The 20,237-nt window shown below is 48.4% G+C and overlaps 1 protein-coding gene across 7 annotated transcripts in view; it reads left to right on the forward strand.

Annotated features, from left to right (window-relative positions):
- The window catches only part of SIPA1L2 (signal induced proliferation associated 1 like 2), a 219,495-nt gene that overhangs the window by 184,793 nt on the left and 14,465 nt on the right, over positions 1–20,237 (forward strand). For 6 of the 7 annotated variants that reach the window (XM_036828105.1, XM_036828106.1, XM_036828104.1 and 3 more), the window contains 4 exons: positions 4,392–4,616; positions 6,797–6,950; positions 9,259–9,478; positions 17,628–17,759. In XM_036828105.1, coding sequence (XP_036684000.1) covers positions 4,392–4,616; positions 6,797–6,950; positions 9,259–9,478; positions 17,628–17,759 — 731 coding nt within the window. The remainder of the gene's footprint in view (positions 1–4,391; positions 4,617–6,796; positions 6,951–9,258; positions 9,479–17,627; positions 17,760–20,237) is intronic. The other variant, XM_036828110.1, reaches the window with a different exon arrangement.

Raw genomic sequence — 20,237 nt, forward strand, 5'->3', positions numbered from 1 at the left:
TGATAGTAGACAGTGACAGGGGGCAGGGGGTGGCCTCTCGTCGTCCCTCTGAGGGCCCGTGCCCCGCTCTCCCCTGGTCCGCGGGCCCCCTCTCACGAGTGTGTACCAGTGGAAGTATGTTCACATTGACAGTCCAATTTAAAAAAAAAAGACTAGCTAAGTTTAAAGGAATTGTATTCTAACTACAAATGTGCAGTATATAGTTATGAGTAGTTTTTTTTTTAACATCTTTATTGAAGTATAATTGCTTCACAGTGGTGTGTTAGTTTCTGCTTTATAACAAAGTGAATCAGCTACACATATACACACGTTCCCATATCTCCTCCCTCCCGCATCTCCCTCCCTCCCTCCCACCCTCCCCAGTTATGAGTAGTTTTAAACTCCTATTTGACATATGTCTGTACAGTGACTTTAAAACTCATAATTGGTGATTCCTCCCTTCAAAGACCAGGTAAAGAAACGCTTTCATTCAGGTTTGGCCGTGCGTAGAATTTACTGCACACTGACGGCCGCTCTCCTTTTCCTTCCTGTCTCCAAGGCCTTCCCTACCTTCAGCTCTGAGTTACTGTCTGACTTTTCCCCAGAACTCTTCTAGCTGCTGGAGGGCAGTCAGGTGAACACTGATGGGAACCATCCTTCCAGGTACCTGAGGCCGTGGCGGGAGAACTTCTCCAGCGATGGTGCTTGAGGCTGGCCGTGGGGTTCCCAGCGCCAGCCTCTGTGCTCCTCGACCCCCTTCACCCAGGCCGAGCCCGCTGCCCCCTGACCTTCTCCCCGTCCTCACGCGGCCACTGCTGAGCCGGGAGGGACGAACCGACGGGCAGAAGGGAGAGTAGCTGTGACCACAGAGCAGAGACGTGAATCACTTCGGCTTTCCTCTCAGTCGAGGCCGAGACCTCAACAGCGGTGCTGTTATTTTCATGAGGGATGTCATGTGATGTCTGATCTTGTTTGAAAAAAAGTTTTCAACTTCTAAGTCCCGGAAAATTAACGTAACTTAATTTTTTTTACACAAATCTAAAACACGAGGGTGCCTGCACACACGTGCTCACCGCCGCCTTTCTGCTCTCCTTTTCCTGGCGCTAACGTCGTCATCTGTGTTTTACATTTACATCATTTGTGTCATTCAAGGGCATTTATGTGACAGGTTAAAGAAAGCTGCACACGAATTAGCTCACACAGCAAAGGTAGTATTTTGGCTTATGTAACCCCACAGGCCAGAACTCTGAAGGTTCTGCTTGACACAGCAGCTCACGTGATGTCACCTGAGACCAGGTCCCCCCGGTCCGTGGGCTCGGCAGGACTGCCCTGACATCTCAGCAGTGAGAATGGCTGTGTCACCTGCTGTGTCACCTGCAGGCCTCCCGTGCTCGTGCTCCCCTGTCACAGCAAGAAAGTGCGGATCTTTTCAAGTTTCTGCAGACATCCCCCCCCTGCCCTGCCACCAGGGTCTCTTCACGTGTTCTTGGCTTTAATCACTGTGCTTTGGGGGCCTGGTGGGTCAGTCCTGCCAAACCACGCAGCTGGACACTGGGGAAGAGAGCCACTTCCCCAGAAGAAAATCAGAGGATCGTGTCCCTGGGAAATGGGGGAGCAAATGCAGACAGGGCCTCCTGAGCGCCCGCCGTAGGCTCTGTCTTCTTCCCCTGGGCAGACGGAGTGCAGGATATGGAGACTGTTTTCAAAGTAGAGATTCCTATTACTTTTGACCAGTTCTCTTTAATAACTGGACTTTAAATAGGTTTAGTACTAACTAAAATAACAGTTAAGTGTTATCAGTGGCTTTGGTTACCTGAATTATTCCTATCTTACTTTCAGAGACAGTTTTTAACTGGCCAGGCTGTCAAAACCATCTTGGGATTTTGTAATCTTCTGGTGTCTTGTTCAAAGTGTAGAAGATTTTGTAAAATGGTTGATTTCCTGATACCTTGTTAGAGAGATGTAATTGGCATCACAAACAGAATTTTGTATTACCGTTGAGGAAAATTTCAGTGGAAACCGCTTTCAGAGCACCTTCTTTTATGAATAGAGTCAGGATATTTATAGGGATTTGAAGTCAATTTTCTGGAACACCTTAAGCATTCATTAATGTAATGGGTCAGACTCGTAGAAAGCACAGGAAACTGCTAGATTGCACTTCTGGTCGATGTTCCTTCTTTCCACCCCTTCACACCGGACGTGTGCACAGCGGTTGTAGAAGGGCCGTGTGCTGAGTGAGGGGCTCCTTTCCCATCCAGGTGCCTTTTTCTTGCCCTTCTTAGTTGACAGTGACTTTAAAGCCACATTTCAACTCCAGTTGCAGGCTTTTGCTCACGTGGAATTCATCATTAAATTAACTCTTTTGAACACTTCCTCCTGTCTGTCCCCTGACCCATATGGGAGAGCTAGAGAAAATAAGATTCCAAATATTCTAAAGTCATTTTTTTTTTAATTTTAAAATATTTAAGTATTTTTAAGTGTTATCTATTAATAGCTTACATTTAAAATAAGACTTGAAAGGTCAGTGTGTTGAGGTAAAAGGAACTTTGCCCATTAGTGCACAAGGGACCCCCCTACCACAGTGGTGCTGAGACTCTGCAGATCCTGAAATGCCAGGACCCAGACTGGGACACACATGCCCTTTGATGATGAGTACCGTCGGCCTTCGGGTGTGTGGTCAGCTCGGAGCTGAGGCCCACTGCCCAGGGTCTCGGTTGTGACAGGAGAGCAGGAGAGACTCTTAGGCGCCGGCATCAGCACCAAACATCCTGGCTAGTCACTCCTCCACCCCACGCACTCGTGTATCCCACCATGTTCTAGCTGCTTCTCAGCGCTCAGCCCTGGTTGCCATGGTTTGAGCTCACTGTGTACCTCACCCCAGGCTGCTGTCTCCTCTCATCTGGAGAGCCTGGGCCTGTCTCCTTCACTTTGTAGCCACAGCACTTAGTACATACAGGTCCTTGAACTTGACAAGCATTGGAATGTTTGTTGAGTGAAGGAGGGAAGTCTAAGAAGACTGTTGATAAATGCTTGTTGATTGAGTTGGTAACCCAGTGCCTTGGGGAGCCTAAGGAAATAGGAGGCACAAGCCGGCCGACTGTTCGCAGATCCCAGACCATCTATGGCACGTTCTGAATACTCTGATTCTGGTTTTTCACCACGAGCATCACTACCATCCCCACCAGCTCTGCCACACACGCGCACGCTCCCGACAGCCATCCAGGAGTAGAGCCAGCGTCAATTACGTGTGTGGTGCGATTCCGGGATTGCACTGAGGACTGGGAAGGGGGACTTAGGACTCCTGAAGACAAGCCGCACTGGTGTGAGGGGAGGACGGGGGTGGAGGGAGGGGTGTGCAGGAATCACCACCCATTAAGCGGCACAAGCACATGCCTAGCCGGCTCTCCTGCTACTCCAGGCTTTTAATTCAGCAAACCCATTTTGGTTGGTTTGTTTTTTTTTTTCTCCTACGAGGGCAGGGCACTTAGATAAGAGCTCAGAATACAAAGCAGTATTCATAGGAGCCTAACCAAGCTTTTGCAAAGTGAAACAAATCAACTGCCAAAAAACCAAAACAAAAAATCCCGTGTTCTGGCTTCTCCTGTAAATGGCTCATGTGATTATCTGTTGTTTACACTTATTCATGTCATCATACTGTTTACTCTTGGTAAAGGATTGGGAGCTGGCAGTGAGACTCTAAAATAAGAACGTGAGTCTAGAAGGAAAGGATTCATGAAAACCTTATTGCCCACATTCTAGAATGTTGATCTGCTTCAGAGGAAACCTTTATGACAACGTTACTGCTGCTAAACACGGGTTTTTGCGACGTTGCCGGTCAAATGGATTCGATACATTTGTTCTTAGAGTTTAACTTTAAAATATTTTACTATTGGGGTCAAAGACATTTTTAATCAAGCCTGAATGAGGAAACTGGAAAAGCACGCCGGGCTTGTGACCATTGCCCCAGGTGCTGGCTAACACTGCGCTCTCTTCCTAAGAGGCTCCCATTTTTGCCAGTCTGGTGAGCGTGCCCTGATATTCTGCAGTGGTTTGCACTGGCATTTCCCTGGGGATGGCGGAGGTTGAGCCCTTCCTCTTATGTTTATTCGCCATTTGAGTTTCTTTTCTTTTGAGGCATCACTGTGGTGCCCATTTTTCTATTAGATTTCCCCTGACTCTGCTTTGAACATCCTTCCAGCCACAGGCGTACGGCTTTGCACGTGAACACCCTTGGCCTGTGGGAAGCAGGGCGTTCCAAAGGCACGTGGCAGAGAGGCGGCCACGTCTGCCCCCCTCTGCCCGATTTTGCTCACAGAGAAGGACAGGAGTCGTGCGTGATGGCTCTGAGTTTGGCAACGTGCCCGCCCCGCTGAGATCTGATTGTATCGCAGCTTCTGTCTTTTTCTCCCCAGTGGTTCACACCATTCAGGAAGCCCCTCGGCTCACGGTTCCAAAAGTAGTGGGTCTCTGGATACGTCCAAAGTGTACATCGTGTCTCACAGCAGCAGTCAACAGGCCCCGGGGTCCGTGTCCAAGGCCTACCACCGGCAAGGGGCCGTGAACAAATATGTCATCGGCTGGAAGAAATCGGAAGACAGCCCGCCGCCCGAGGAACCCGAAGTGGCTGAGTGTCAGGGGTAAGGCGTCCGGGGGGGCTCTTCTCTAGGCAAACCTTGGGCATCTGGGGCATGGACCAAGCTAATGTATTTTTCCCCCCAGTAGAAACAGGTTTTCTAAAAAAAGAGTAATCGAGAAACATCTTGGTAAAGCTCTTTAAATGTTGGCATTTATATTTCTCTTTAAAAGTCTTCTCTTTCCTTGATGTTCTCATATAACATTAAAACAAATTTCTTTTTTTTAATATAAATTTATTTTATTTATTTTTGGCTGTGTTGGGTCTTCGTTGCTGCACGCGGGCTTTCTCTAGTTGCGGTGTGCGGGCTTCTCATTGCGGTGGCTTCTCTTGTTGTGGAGCATGGGCTCTAGGCGCACAGGCTTCAGTAGTTGTAGCTCATGGGCTCAGTAGTTGTGGCTTGCAGGCTCTAGGCGCACAGGCTTCAGTAGTTGTGGCACGTGGGTTCGGTACCTGTGGCTCATGGGCTCTAGAGCGCAGGCTCAGTAGCTGTGGCTCACGGGCTTAGTTGCTCCGAGGCATGTGGGATCTTCCCGGACCAGGGCTCGAACCCGTGTTCCCTGCGTTGGCAGGCAGATTCTTAACCACAGCGCCACCAGGGAAGTCCCTAAAACAAATTTATGTTCCTTGCTTTTATATTCACGTACCATGTCCTGCTCACCTCTGTACATCCTCGTGACTCGCACGTAGTAGACCCTCGGAGCATACTTATCGACGTATCATTTGGCAATTTTAATAAAGTCACTAAGTTAGCAGGAAAAAAGGCTAGCAATTTTTATTCAAACACATAGGGAAACTGGAATAGTGCATTTTATTAGTGATTTTCGGTATTACCTTATTATCCCAGCAGTTACTGACGAGACCTGGGTTTGTGTTTTTCTTCCCTGCGTCTTTCCCAAAGCAGATAGGGCCTGGAGCTCTTGAGCATGTCCACCCCCGAATCTCAGGGCCCACAGCTGGGCACGTCTGACGGCCTCATCACAAACCCTCCGTGGTGGGTCTTCCCACGGGGGTTCGTTCCGTGCAGAGCCCCCATCCCCCGGGTCTTGGGTTCTTTTTTAGCCCCCAAGCCAACCACATCTTCAGTCACATTTAAAAGTTTTGAAAGCTTCTTCCCCAGTCACCGCTTTCACGTCGTCAGCGCCGCTGCTACTTACAGAGCCGAAAAGTTCGGGAAACCTGAACAAAGCAAGAGCCGTAGCGAGTTCCGATAAATCGTTCTTAATTTTGAGCATGTTCGTGTGAGTTTCATATCCTGATAATTCCCCAGTGAGCCGTCACCCTGCAACACAGTAGCCTGGCTTGGGAGATGGGGTCATCTCGGTGACGCAGGACAGTCACACACAGGTCATCCTCTGCAAGCTGCTGCCCTGGGCCGTGGGTTCCTGGAGCATCACGTTTCAGGTCGTGCGGCCCGTCCGCCTCTGCTGACAGTACGGCCCCTGGTTCTTCACCCACCGTGTCTTCAGGAATGTTCCGTGGCTCAGATTACACTTGCAGACCAAACCTTTTAAAAACGACTCCCCAGTTTTCTCCCTGGAAAAGAACTGAAAACAGTAATTCAGCTAGACAGTCTTTTGTTATCCGTAAATACATTTCTATATACTGATAATCAAGGGGGACAGCTGCTTTATTTATCCAAACGGCTTTGCGAAATGGCTGATAATAAAAATGCTTGGCATGCACCCGGATGGATTACTGTTCAACATCAGTTTCCCCGGGGTCCCGCTCTCCGTGTTGCAGGGTGGACGGTGCGTGGGGTTGCCCAGCCACAAGAGAAAGGCTCTCTCAAGCTCCTGAGAAGCACCAGGCTTCCTTCAAAGAACACGGGATAATCTCTGATGAATTATTGAAACTGTGTTTTCTGACACAGGTTAGGAAAGGGAAAACACAGCCTTATTTGAAAAGTTGGCTCTATGTTTTCTCCTCCAGGGCTTTGGGGATCTGATTTGTTTCCGCATTATTCAGAAACCTAAGTTTGCACTCATTTCACAAATGTAAGATGGCGTGGGGATCTGGGAGAAATGCAGCAGAAGTGAAATGCAGCTCAATAACTTAGGAGAGCTGTGTGTGAATGAACGTGGTGGGTGAAGCTGGGGACCGGATTTTAATTCACAAGGCTACAGGCTTTCTACAGATAAGCTGACGACTCGTCTTCAGTTTCCTTCTGCCTTGTTTCACCAGGCTGTACGGTGAGATGGGTCTCCTGTCCACCGCAGCTCAGCAGCAGGCAGTGGTGGGAGATGACGTCTCAGAAACTCACCACGTGCTCTCGAAAGAAGACTTTCTGAAATTGATGCTTCCCGACAGCCCCTCAGTGGAGGAGGGCAGGAGAAAGGTTAGTGACTTTTGTGTAGCTTTGAAGTTACTGGAAAGACTAAGGAAAAGCCTAAAGAGACGCCAGGGCTTCCAGAGTTCTCCCACATGTGGTCTCTCTCGTGATCCTACCCACAGCTCTGTGCCCGGTTGGCCATTTTCACTGTTATTCCCCCAGGAAGCAGAGTGAGCCTGGGAGAGGTCAGGAAGGGCAGCTTTCTAGACAGATAGAGGAAGCTAGAGGCAGGCGGGCCTGGCCTCAGTTCTCGGCTGCAGTGACCATCAGCCGTGTGATTTTGTTCATGTGACTTAATCTCTTGGCCCAGTGTCGTCCTCTGAAAAAAGGAAGCAATGATAAATGTACTACAGAGTTACAGCAAAGATAAGAACCAACTTCACAGAGGACCCGGATATAACAGGTCATCAGAAATAGTAGCTGTTAAAATTCACACCGCCTGACTTTTGCTCCGGAACTTGTACCGAGGATAGAGTTCTCCAAGCCATCCTGCTTGGGTGTAATCCTGTTCCAGAAATGGGCTGGAGTTAGGTACTCTGCTGCCTGGCATTGTAAATCAGATGGCACTTGCCCTGTGCTTGTAAAACCATGCCCACTCACAAGGAAAGGCCACGCATCAGTCTCACAAACCAACCTCACATTCGAGGTCACGACTTCATCACCATGGTGCAGACCCTCGCCACCGTTAGATGACTTTATTGTCCTTATTAGTTTTAGTTTTATTATGTAGTATTACAGTCTCTTAAACCACTCTGTTAAGTAATGGAAAGTATGAAAAAGGACTCACAGGTAATCTAGCCCAATCTCCTCTTCTGGCAAGTAACTGATGCCCCAACTGATGAAATGTGACGTTCCCATAAATATTTGGGGGCAGGGTCAGCCGTGGAATGCAGGCCTTTCTCCCTTCTAATTCAGCGCTCTCTTGTCCAAATGAAAAGAAAAGAGAAAAGTCAGGCATGGCCATCTTGACTGATCGGGATAAACAGCAAGTCTTTGTGCTGCCGTCTTCCCTATAATAAAACAATGCTGCAATTAACCTAATTGTGTTCTTAGAATAACACTCTCATGAGATACTACCTCAAAGCCGCTTTAATCTAATGGGCCTGTAATCATGTTCTGAAGAGCCTGCTGGTTGTGGGTGAAGAGGGAATCTCAGAAGAACTCAACAGAATGAGTCTTTTTTTTTTTTTTAACTTGTATCAAATCACGTATATGGTACTGTATAAGCTTGGATGCAGGCTATTGTACCGAAAGTGCAAATAGCTTTTCTTTTAATAGGAACAAACTTCTCCTTGACATGTGTTTTTTTTTTCTTCTAAGACAAATCGCCTTCTTTTCATAGTGTAAACTTAACTTTGCAGTTCACACACACGCTGGTTCCCATTCATCAGCTGGACAGACTTTGACAGAATGAAAGGGACACATACAACAGAAATACTTCTAGCCTTCTGGCTACATTCACAAACGTAAATAGCCATTTCTGTATTTGCTTGATGCAAACATTCCGGCTTTTACTATTATTGATGTAAAAGGAATGTGGTTCAGGATATAGAAGAAGTTGGAAATTCAGATTTGATTTAATTTTTCTTGAGTTTTTGACTACTTGCTTCTTTAGTATGAATTTTCCCTACCCTATCTGTGATTTAACACGATAATTTTAATGGTTTCTTTAAATCTGGTTATGATTGATTACTCTAACTCAATTCTCAACAACTGTAATAGACTCTTGTGAGTGAAACTTTGAAGTATGTAGACAGTAAGACTTTCCTGGACCAATACTGTCTTTCTTGAACCTGTGTGTGGCTTAGAAAGCTGCAGTGCTCAAAAATTAATATTATTATTATGACCTAGATTAGATTGAACCTCGTATGTAGTTGATTGGTACAGAAATCACCTAATATTAAAACGTAGTCATTTCCAATTAAAATCAAGCCAGCACTAGGTGTGGTTTTGAATAGCTGTTGCCTGAAATGGCAGCGTTCTGTATTTCCAGAAGCTGCCACAGCTAAAGGGTTATGGAGCTTCCATTTAACATTTCAGAATAGAGCTGTGCCTGTCTAATTCGTGGTACTATTTCACAGAACGTCAAAGGAGGAAAAGAGCCAAATCCAATAACTGCAGGAAGCCCTTGTGCGTTTGCCTCGGTGACCTGCGTGCCTGATGTAGCACCCTTAGGCTGAGGCTTTGCGCACAACTGCTGCTCAGAGATGCTCCCACGGTGGTACGGGACCCCGCCTAAGTCAGTCAGGTGAGTTTCACGCTGTCAGCTTTCTGACATCTGTTTTCCCTTCCCTCCTCCTGTCTCAACCCCTAGTTTTCGTTCTATGGGAACCTGTCCCCACGGCGCTCGCTGTACCGCACCCTCTCGGACGAGAGCATTTGCAGCCACCGGAGGGGTTCTTCCTTCGGCAGCTCCCGAAGTTCCATCCTTGACCAGGCCCTGCCCAGTGACATCCTGTTCAGCACCACCCCGCCCTACCACAGCACCCTGCCACCCCGGACCCAGCCGGCGCCCAGCATGGGAAGCCTGCGGAGTAAGTGCCCGGGGCGGCCCGAGCTGACCTCGTGGCCTCTCTGGGGTGGGTCTCCTACGGGGGTTGGAGGGACTTGTTTATTCTTCAAACTATCTATCATTTGGTGGTGTGTTTTCTCTTTTAGTGATTTTTAAAAGTGATAAAAGCCCCAAAGTGGACATTTTTTAAAAGTTGAGCACTACTACCAATTTTTCAGAAAATTGAAAAACCCATAATAAACGTTTTTAGCAAGTAAAATAGTGACCTTTATACTCAGCTTAGCTATTACATCCATAAAGAGAAAAGTGTCTAAACCTGATAAAGAGAAAAGGGTGCCATGGTGGTAGATTTTCCTGTGAGCAGCATGCAGGAAGGAAGGTTGGTTTTCTTGCCTCCTGTGTCTGTTTCTTCTTGATCTTCCAGATCTGGTGAAGGCGAAGGTGGCAGGTGGGCATCAGGACACCTGGGTCCCAGCCCTGGCTCTTCCCACGTGGTACCATGTCCCATCACTTAGATTCTCTGTGTCCAGTTCACTCCAATTTATTGGCCACAGGTTGACTAGATAATTTCCAGATGATTTTCCTTCAAATCCTAAAATCTTTCCTTTTTACATAGTGTTAGTTTCCTATTAACGTGTCAGTGTTAAAGGGTGATTTTTTTTTTTAACATTAGTTAGCTTTATTTCCTTTTTTCATAGTTAATTTCTATTGTACAGGACGAATGAGAATTAAATCAGAAATATATTCATTGTCAGGGTTTTTTTTAAATTTCATCATAGAAAGCATTATCTTTAGAACCAATTTGAACTTCATAATACACATATAAGTCCCAGGCTAAATGAAATAAAAGTTCTAATAAGCTTTCTAATGTTTAACATAATTGGAAATGAACCTTGTCTCATAAAATTCTTAATCTATTTCTTTAACATAATATCCTGCCTGTTATGAAAAGTCCATTTGCCTAAATTGGAGAAATACTCCCTCTTGATAAAGGTATGAAGGTCAGACAGACATATTCTAATACCCTAATATTTCTCCAAATGTTTGTCCTTTTTTGTAAATAGGTAACTTTAATGGCCTCCTGAAGCTTTCCTAAAACCAGTAAAACTCGATTTTCTTGCAGATGTCATATCTTCCACTTAAAAATGCTTGAGGTATGATTGTGAAATCTACAGTATATATGTTACTGTAGTTCTTACATTCTACCTTTCACTTGCTTCCATGTGGAAGACACACAATTGACCCTTGAACAACACGGATTTGAACTGTGCAGATCGACTTACACACAAATTTTTTTTCCATGTAAATATCACACTACGGCATGCTCCACGGTTGGTTGGATCAGGGGATGTGGCACCTCGGATACGGGGGCCACCTGTAAAGTACACGCAGATTTTCCACTGTGTGGGAGGTCGACGCCCCTAACACCCACATTGCTTAGGGGTAAACTCTCTATCCTTTTTTTAGCTTTGCTTTTTTTTTTCTTAATAAACATCATTTACTTAGAGCAGTCTTAGGTTCACAGCAAAAGTGAGCGGAAGGCATGCAGACTTCCCGTGTACACACCCGCTGCCCCTACAGGCACTCAGTCTCCCCCCGACCACAGGGTACATTTGTTAGAGGACGCTGACACATCTTCATCACCCAGAGTGCATAGTTTGCGTTGGGGTTCACTCCCGGCGTCGTACAGTCTATGTGTTTGGACAAATGCATGATGACATATCTACCACTGTAGTATTTTACAGAGTATTTTCATCTCCCTAAAAAGCCTCTGTGCTCCACCTGTTCATCCCTCTCTCCCCCTCACGCCTGGTAAATCAATCGTTCTTTTTTACTGTCTCCATAGTTTTGTCCTTTCCAGGTGTCATATAGTTGGAGTCATACAGGGTGTAGCCTTTCCAGGAATACATTTAATTTTCCTCCACGGCTTGATAGCTCACTTCTTTTTAGTGCTGACTACTGTTTTATTGTCTGGGTATGCCAATTTATCCTTTTTTAAATTTTTATTTATTTATTTATTTTTGGCTGCATCGAGTCTTCGTTGCTGCGCGCGGGCTTTCCCTAGTTGCAGAGAGCAGGAGCTACTCTTCGTTGCGGTGCGCGGGCTTCTCATTGCGGTGGCTTCTCTTGTTGCGGAGCACAGGCTCTAGGCATGTGGGGTTCAGTAGTTGTGGCTCACGGTCTCAGTAGTTGTGGCTCACGGGCTCTAGAGCGCAGGCTCAGTAGTTGTGGCGCCCGGGCTTCGTTGCTCCGCGGCATGTGGGATCTTCCCGGACCAGGGCTCGAACCCGTGTCCCCTGCATTGGCAGGCGGATTCTTAACCAGTGCACCACCAGGGACGTCCCTGTATCCTTTCTTAGTATGTTCAAAGGTACAATGGAAACAGGCAGGGTACACTCTCCACTATCCAGGTTAAAAACTGCCTGACTTGCCTTCATCGTCTCTTCCTCTGGGAAAAGCAGTAAGAGTGGCCCTTGCTGTTTGCGCTTCTCAGATGAAACCTTCTTATTTGATCACGTGACTCCTCCAATTTCTAAACTTCACAACCGACTCAGAAAAAAAAATTCTCTAGGTTTGGTGGATCAAATGACAAAATATAAATAAGGGAGCTGGGAGTAATTTGAATTAATGTGTCTCCCCCAAGACACTTCTGATTCCCTCCTCCCTGCCCACCAAGAGGTTCAACTGCAAGGATCTGGTTGTGCCTGGGACCCCTGACGCCCACACTCACCTGTGTGGTTATTACTCCTGTATCTGCTCAAGGCGGATTTCAGTCATCTTTTGCTTTCTGTGGTTTCTGGTCACTCAGCAGAGGCCCTGTGAGCAGATCTCGCTCTGAGAGTAGTTGCAACAGTCTGGCCCTGGAACAAGCCGGAGAGTTGACACGTGGGAGCTTGTGGCCAGCAGATGCCTGTGAGCGAGAAATGAGGACTATTTGGGGTCGCCCAGGTGTTTCTCTTAGCTTCTCAGAGACTTAGCTTCACGAGAAGACTTGCAGTGGAAGTTAGGTTAGTTCTGCCACAGCGTGTAGCTCTGGATGCTTCAGTAGCTACAGAGGTTGAGCAAGAATATGCAGAAGACACACGTATTCTCCTAAAGTTTCCCAGGAAGCATCTGACCTTCCACTCATAGAGATTCATTTGGATCTTGTTCCTAATTTGGAGCAAGGGCAGCACGGGGGAGGGTTGGCAAGCCCATCTTTTCACAGTGAGCCTCAGGAAACCTCATCGCCGCACCTTTTCTCCATGTAATTATCAGTCACCGGCTTCTTGTTCAGACAGTTTTAGCTTTTCCATGTCTCAAACTTGGGCCCATCTCAGAATCTCTCTTCTCCTGAGACCAGGATCTTAATCCAACCTTGGAAGACAGATGACACTTAACAAGCACATTTTGGATGTGACTCATGTCATGATTCATATATATTTCCTGGGGGCGGTTTGGGGATCCCTGAATGTGCTGTATCATTATGTCTTCAACTTGGAGGTATAAAAATATGACCAGCTGGAAAAATTGAACAAATTCTGAGATCTTTCTGCATTGCATTTAGGGCCTTTGTTTCCATCATTGGTGGATTTCAGAGTAAAATTTCTTTTGGGGCCCAGGTAGAAAAAAAGAATAGGGAGTGGCCATTTTGACACACAGTTCACAGGCCCGAAAACCAATGATATTGAAAAGCGCTCATAGTATCCTTGTCTCCTTGACCATGTGGTTACCTGGCTTTGTTCAGTGCAGTCCCAAGCATTGGCAGGTTTAGAGCATGTTTAAAGAGAATTACTGGTTTTTTGCGAAATGGAGTTTTATGAAACTCTCCAAGGAGTGGTAGAAATCTTCCTATGTGGGTAGACTAACAAGAGTTCTTAAATTTTGAGAAATAAAAACAGGGTATTAGGGCTTCCCTGGTGGCGCAGTGGTTAAGAATCCACCTGCCAATGCAGGGGACACGGGTTCGAGTCCTGGTCCAGGAAGATCCCACGTGCCGCAGAGCAACTAAGCCCGTGGGCCACAACTACTGAGCCTGCGCTCTAGAGCCCGTGAGCCACAACTACTGAGCCCACGTGCCATAACTACTGAAGCCCACGTGCCTAGAACCTGTGCTCCGCAACAAGAGAAGCCACCGCAATGAGAAGCCCGCACACCGCAATGAAGAGTAGCCCCCGCTCGCCGCAACTAGAGAAAGCCCGCGGGCAGCAACAAAGACCCAACGCAGCCAAAAATAAATAATAAAATAAAATAAATAAATCAAATAAAACCAAACAGGGTGTTAGGTTCTGTATGTTCCCAAATCCTATAGTTGTGACCTAGGCCCCTCACAAAGGATGCTCCTTGAAGTTTAAAAGCGAGTTTTAGCAGAAATAAAAGAAATTAGTGTTTTCCTTATCATTTAGTACCCACTCAAGATGCCACAGACCCCAGGTGCAGACTTAGTGGTGTGTGGCCGGCAGAAGAGTTGCCCTTGCTTCCACTGGCGTCGCAGACAGCATCCATGGCCGTCAGAGGAAGAGTGTTCTCCGACTCTGTGTGGCGCTTCTTTCTCTCTTTTTCAAATGTTCTCAGTCTCCACTGTAATAAACATCCATTGGTTTCTGGAGAGTCATTGTGAAACCGCAGCTATCTGACCACCAGGAAATGCTAACAGGAAGGCCCCTCCGCATTTATAACAACAGTGAGAAAGTCAGACTCACTAAAGCTGGTCCCCGCGATTTCAGGGTCGGGATAAACAAACAGGAAGCCCCAAGGTCGATGTCCAGGCCAGTAGAGCAGAGGCCCCGGCAGCGGTGCCTGGACATCGGCTGCCCTTCAGAAGCCACGAGTCGCTTTCTCTCCTGGCTTGGCCAGAGGAGCAGCGTGGGCCTGAGAGAACTGGCCTTGAAATAACAGGCTTTGGTACCCAAGTCGCGCCTTTTCTGCCCCATCTGGAAAGCTCAGGAGACAAGCCAGTTACAGCTGCTGCAGTCACACCAAGCGCAGGGGCTGGCGCCTGTACGCACTTTCCCAGACCCCAGAGCGACACCATGCTCCTGTGGGCTCCTCAAGGGCAGAACCTGCGCTTTAGGGTTACCCCATCCCTAGGTACTGATACAGTACCTGGTGGGACCCAGAATACAGCAGGTGCAGAGTAAACGTCACCTGGGTGATACCTAATGTCAGTTATAAGTATTATAAAGAATTTTTGGTGGAGTCTTGGACCAAAAAGAAAAAGAAAAAGAAGCTAATTTTTTTCCGATTATATGATTTTCCAAGAATTGCAAAAATTTTAGGTGCTTTTTTTAAAAAAAATTTTATTTTTTAATTTTTTTTTTTTACAGTAGGTCCTTGTTGATTATTTATTTTAAATGTAGCAGTGTGTACGGTGCTTTTCATTTTGATAATTCAGAGAGGAACTTAGGGGAATTCCCTGATGGTCTAGTGGTTAGGACTCTGAGCTCTCTCACTGCCGAGGGCCCAGATTCCATCCCTGGTCAGGGAGCTAAGATCCCACAAGCTGCGTAGCATGGCCCCCCCCCAAAAAAAAAAAAAAAAGAAAAAAGAATACAGAGAGGAACTTGGGCGGCTCCTACTTCATTTAAGGTGACACTCCTTGACACTGGTATTGTCCTGCTTACCGAACGACAATGCATTTGGACTTCAGTCCGTGCTTTCCCGGAGCTCTGCTCCCGGAACTGCTTTTCCCCAGGCAGCTGCTGCTGGGCTGTGTTTTGGTGACTGTCGCCTCCTCAGACAGGGCTCCCTGCAGCATGCCACTGCTTGTATGATCTTGTTCATTTGTTTCTGCCCTCTGTCCGTGTCACTTGTCGTGTAAGCTCTGTGAGAGGGTGGGCCTTGTGTGTCTTACCCACTGCCCCGCCCCATCTTTAGGCATACAGTAGGCATTTAACAAACACACCATAGATGGTTGAGTGGATAGTGCTCCAAATAAACTCTTGAGGGAGGGAATCTTCTCCAATTTACTAAAGCATCTTTGCCAGTTCCGTAGTGTCAAATAAACACGAAAGTCCCATTGACAACTGGGGGAGAAGAGTGACTGTTTACAGTAAAGAAGAAATATCCCTCCTTTTGCTTCCTGGTTCTCCATAAACGTTGGAGGAGGTTAGAAGGATGCCCTGGGTTTGCCTCTGGTTCTGACAACCCCCTGCTCTGTGGGTCGCTAGGCCCACTCACCCCACACACACTCACTCTGGGCAGGAGCTTCCCAGCCACCAAACTTCAGACTGGTGCCACACAGAGTGAGAGCTCCGATCTTTAACCCAGGATGGTCAGGACTCCTTTGTCAGTCCCCCGTTGGGCATTTGGGGAAGATGCTCTTTGAGCTTACGAATGCAGGAGGGACGGGAAGAGGGGACAAGGGACTGTAGCCCAGCCCCCCTCTCACTGCCTCTTCCCCTCTTGCCCTCTGTTATTTTGCTGTCTGCCTTGACTCCTGTTAGAGCCAGTCAGGGCGTTGTCTGCTGGCGCTGGGGAGAAAGCAGACAGCGCACAGAATGTGTACCGGGTTTGATTTTAGGCTCTAGGATGCCAGAAGCTCAGGTGAAGGATTATTTCTCTATAAAGGCAAAGAAAATCCTCAGGTTGACATTTCTTAGCCATACATGACCAAGAGACTGTACTTTCGGTAAAAATGTTCATTCAGCTGAATAATTTTTCACTCCCTGACGTTTTCCTCTCCAGTGAGGGAAGGAGAGGCAGGGGGTGAGGGGCGTGCCCCATGCACACCGGCTTCCAGCCGGCCCGGGGCACCCTTCCCGGAGCTGCGACACACACACCCCTATTCCTGACCAATTCAGCCGCAGGGAAATCAGTGGCAAAAGTAGTTCCCCCCTAGTCAAATAATTTCTTTTCACTTGGTGCAGAAAACCTGCTTTAAGCAAAGCAGCTGATGTGTTTGAGAGACAGGGGAAGTGATTGAGGGTCCCTGGGCTTCCTGACCTTTCTCTCTCGGGGGGGTGTTGAACCTTAAATTCTGGGCGAAGACGGGACCTGGGCGGGGTCAACCCAGCCTCTGCCCTTCGGTGCCTCCCTGGGTCCAGAGGGGTCCGTCAGGAGAGAAGCAGACAAGGACAGAGAACATCACACATAGAACACGCTGGAGCATGTGGAGAGGGAGGGTGGCGGGAACGGTGTTGATAAATTACCCGTTACTGGTTTCCCTTCAAGATGGAGGGGCGATGGTTCCACATTTAAGTGCGTTAACGTTAAAAACAGAGTGGCTTCATCGTTAGCTGCAGCTGTTAGAGGTAGGCGCTGGGAAACGGAGCATTAGGGTCCTTCAAGGACAGATCGCAGGCACCCTCTGTCCTGGTCCAGGTGCGAGCATTTCACAGTTTCCCCAAAGGATGTGGGCGCTAAAATTACAGGTGCACTTGGTTAATTACGTCCCTTCCTTAATTGCGGGCTCAGACGGCCAGGTGGTCATTATTTTGATTGGTCTAATTAGTCAGATGTGTCCGCGAGCAGCTGCGTACCACATTCTGGGCAGGTCCAGGAGAGGCACCTTAGAGAAGGTCCAGCCTTTGGGAAATTTGTCCGCAGATGCGTAATGAGTTCCTAACAACCAGTATGGCTAGTGACGCAAACGCTTCAAGTCCCGTGATGAGAATTTAAAGAAGAAATGTAAAAGGTCCGTTTGCACAGAGAAAGGGAGACTAGCAAACATTCAGTGCCGGTTAGGGAGAGGGTTTTGGTTTAGCCAGCGATCAAGCTGCCTCATTAAGTCAAAAGAGTAATCCAACCACCATTTTTGTACATAGCGAAATGTACAAAAGAGATTGCACCGAACCGTTTTTACAGTAGAGGCTTCAACACTCTTCCCATAGGGGGAAGTCACCCCAAGGGAAACAGGAAGTGATCCTGAGGGTGGTCAGACTGGGGTGGTGTCCTCGGGAGAAGCCCACCCGGGAGAAGCTCACCTCTGCTTTTCTGATTCACGTGAAGGCTCAGTTCTGATCTTGCACCCGGCCCCTGCCTGCTGGCGACCTCTCAGTGAGCCTGGAGGTCGCAGCTCTTTCACAAAGCCCCTCCTCTTGAGCGCTGTGTCTCTTGGGTGACTGCGGTGGGATGTCTCTTTCTTTCCTGGGACAGGAGATCTTTCACAAAAAGCCCCCTGGGCCCCTCCGAGGGCGCAGCCGGTACCCGTGCTGTGATCTGACTGACACTCTGGTTTTGTTTCTGTCTAGATGAGTTCTGGTTCTCCGACGGGTCCTTGTCAGATAAGTCCAAGTGCGCAGATCCCGGCCTGATGCCCCTCCCAGACACGGCCACGGGGTTAGATTGGTCCCACCTCGTGGATGCTGCCCGGGCATTTGAAGGTAAAGACTCGCAGCCTCTGGGGCCGGGGCAGCGACGCAGGGATGTCCGGGTTAACGTATGGATGCTCTGAGCATCTTCCAAGAGGAAAACCAGGGGATGGCTTGGGCTGAGACCGAGGGCCTTTCCTTAGGGAGACCCAGGCACGCAGGGAAATAGCCCTGGGCAAAGGGCCCCAAACCTGCTTCCAGGTCAGGCGCCAGCTGTGACCTGGCGGGCGTCACTTGTCCTCTGACACCTGTGTTTTCTTACCTGGAATGTAGAGGTGGGGATCTAGGACACAGACTCTATCTTTCCTCCCAGCGTGATGAGGTGAGACGGGAGGAGAAGGCCCTTCAGAGGTCCAAGCCGCCCGGACAAGCACAGGCCTGGGCGTCTGGTGGCTTGGGGTCCCTGCAGACTGGTGTGGCCTCCTTGACACGGCGGGTCGACCTGCACGGGCCCCGGCTTCCTCCTCTAACCATGTGGTCAGGATGGTGCTGGGTTGGCTGATCTCTGGGGCCCTCTGGCTGTCACACTGCCCTCCACCATCTCTGGAGAATGTTTCTGTGAATTTAGGAGGAGAAGCTGCACCTTTTCTCCAGCCTGCAGGTAAAGGGGGCCACGGACAAGGGAGATGCTTGCCTCCCAGGCACCCTCTGGACCTTACGCGTGGGTCCAGGGACCCCGGCGACCCGGATTCAGACTTTCTGCCATTTGCTGCTACATTCTCTCCATGACCACAGCCTCTGCACCTGGGTGACCTGTCTTGAGACTCCCCTGTGTGTCTGCGTCTTCACTGCCGCCCCCCAGGGATGGCCATGGCCACCTGAGTGGCCCTTTTCTCTCCCTCTCCTTTGACTCACCCGCTCTGGTCCTCGGTTCCCGTCACCTGTGATGTGCAGGCTTCAGGAAAGGGATTCAGATTCCTTTCCCAGGAGGGGCAGGTGCACTTTGCAGTCAGGCTGCTGCAGAGTGTGGAGTTCAGCTGCCCTGACCGCCTCTCTAACAAGCTGCCCTGCTAGGCAGTTTCTCTCATCAGTTGGGATCAGTGCCTCTGGTCCTAAGTACCATTTCGGGGGGAGTCTGGGGGAGGGTTGAGTCGAAAGCTACTCTCAAGCTAATTCAGGGACGCGTTAATTCAGTACAGGGACGTTTAGCTCTGGTAGTTGCGGGGATGGGGAAACTGTTGGGAAGAAACTCCTGCAAAAGGCATAGGCTGTTCCTGCTCCCTTATTAGACAGAGTACAACTGTTCTGGGTTTGCTGCTTTACAGCAAAAACTTGAGAATGCCCCCGTCTGCTTGGTAGTGCAGCCTTCATCTCTCTCAACCAGAAGATGGGTAGAGTGCATTGTAACAGCCCTCGGAACACTGGCCCGACGTGACCGAGCCCCAGAGGGCACGAGCACAGTCTCGCCTCTGTCCGGAGCAGCCCAGGCAAGAGAGAGCAGTATTTTCTCCGGCCTGTTCCGTGCACACTGTGGTCTTACTGCCCGAGGAGAGTGTAAGAACTTCTATTCTGTCTTCTCCGCTCCCCCACTGCATAAATATTAGCATAGTGCTTACCACACTGAATTCTGCATTATTCACATTTCTGTCTCTTCCTATTAGATGAGTTTCTCAAGGGAAGCCTGCTTCTCCAATTTATCTTACCTTTATTGATCAAGCGCAGAGCAAGATAACCGAATGAGGAGAGCTCCTACAAAGGAGCCAGTAGGTCCAAAATGCACAGGGCCCTGTGCCCCCTTGAGCTGTCTCAGCCCACAGCATAATTTTTAACCTCTGAGGTCCTTCTGCATTTTGTGTTCATTTTTCTGATTTAAAACAACACATATCACTTTGTCTCCACCCGCATTTTTGTCTTTGCTTGGCTCCCTTCCACCCCTTCCGAATAAAATCGCTGCTATTAAGTGGATTTTTTCAGGGAGCTGGGCTGCAGGTGGGAGGGTGAGAAGGCAAAATGGTGCAGACAGCAGTGACTGAATTGTCCATCCAGGGGGGCTGCGGTTGTGGTCGCAGCCCTACGGCTGGGCTGCTGGCCTTTGGACAAGTCACTTAGCTACACGCCTTGTGCCGACACTGAATGCTGGACACCAGTCCTCTAAGGTACATGCTTGTGTTGGGCTTCAGCCTGCTTGTCTATGAAATGAAGACCTTTCCAGAGAACCTGGAAGGCTTCTCCCAGCCCTACCCTCCAGTTCCATTCTTCAGGGTATTTCTGAGCTGGAGTTAGAGGCTAGCTGGGAGTTGGCATCGTCAGACAAAGGAGGAAAAAGCACAGACATCCCAGCTAGCCGGTGCCTCAGGGGCAGGGGTACCTAAGTTCAACCGAAAGAATGTGGGATTCTATTTGCAGGGGGAGAGGACTTTGGTTACCTGACCTGTCTGAACTTTCCAATCAACATTTTATAGAAAATATGGAAAGAGTTGAGGTCGTGTTTAAAAATTTCAGTTGTTTTCGGTGCTACTCCGTAGGGTAGCATGCCACCTTGAGACATTA

Source organism: Balaenoptera musculus, chromosome 16 (genome assembly GCF_009873245.2).
Source record: "Balaenoptera musculus isolate JJ_BM4_2016_0621 chromosome 16, mBalMus1.pri.v3, whole genome shotgun sequence".
Classification (NCBI taxonomy): Eukaryota; Metazoa; Chordata; class Mammalia; order Artiodactyla; family Balaenopteridae; genus Balaenoptera; species Balaenoptera musculus.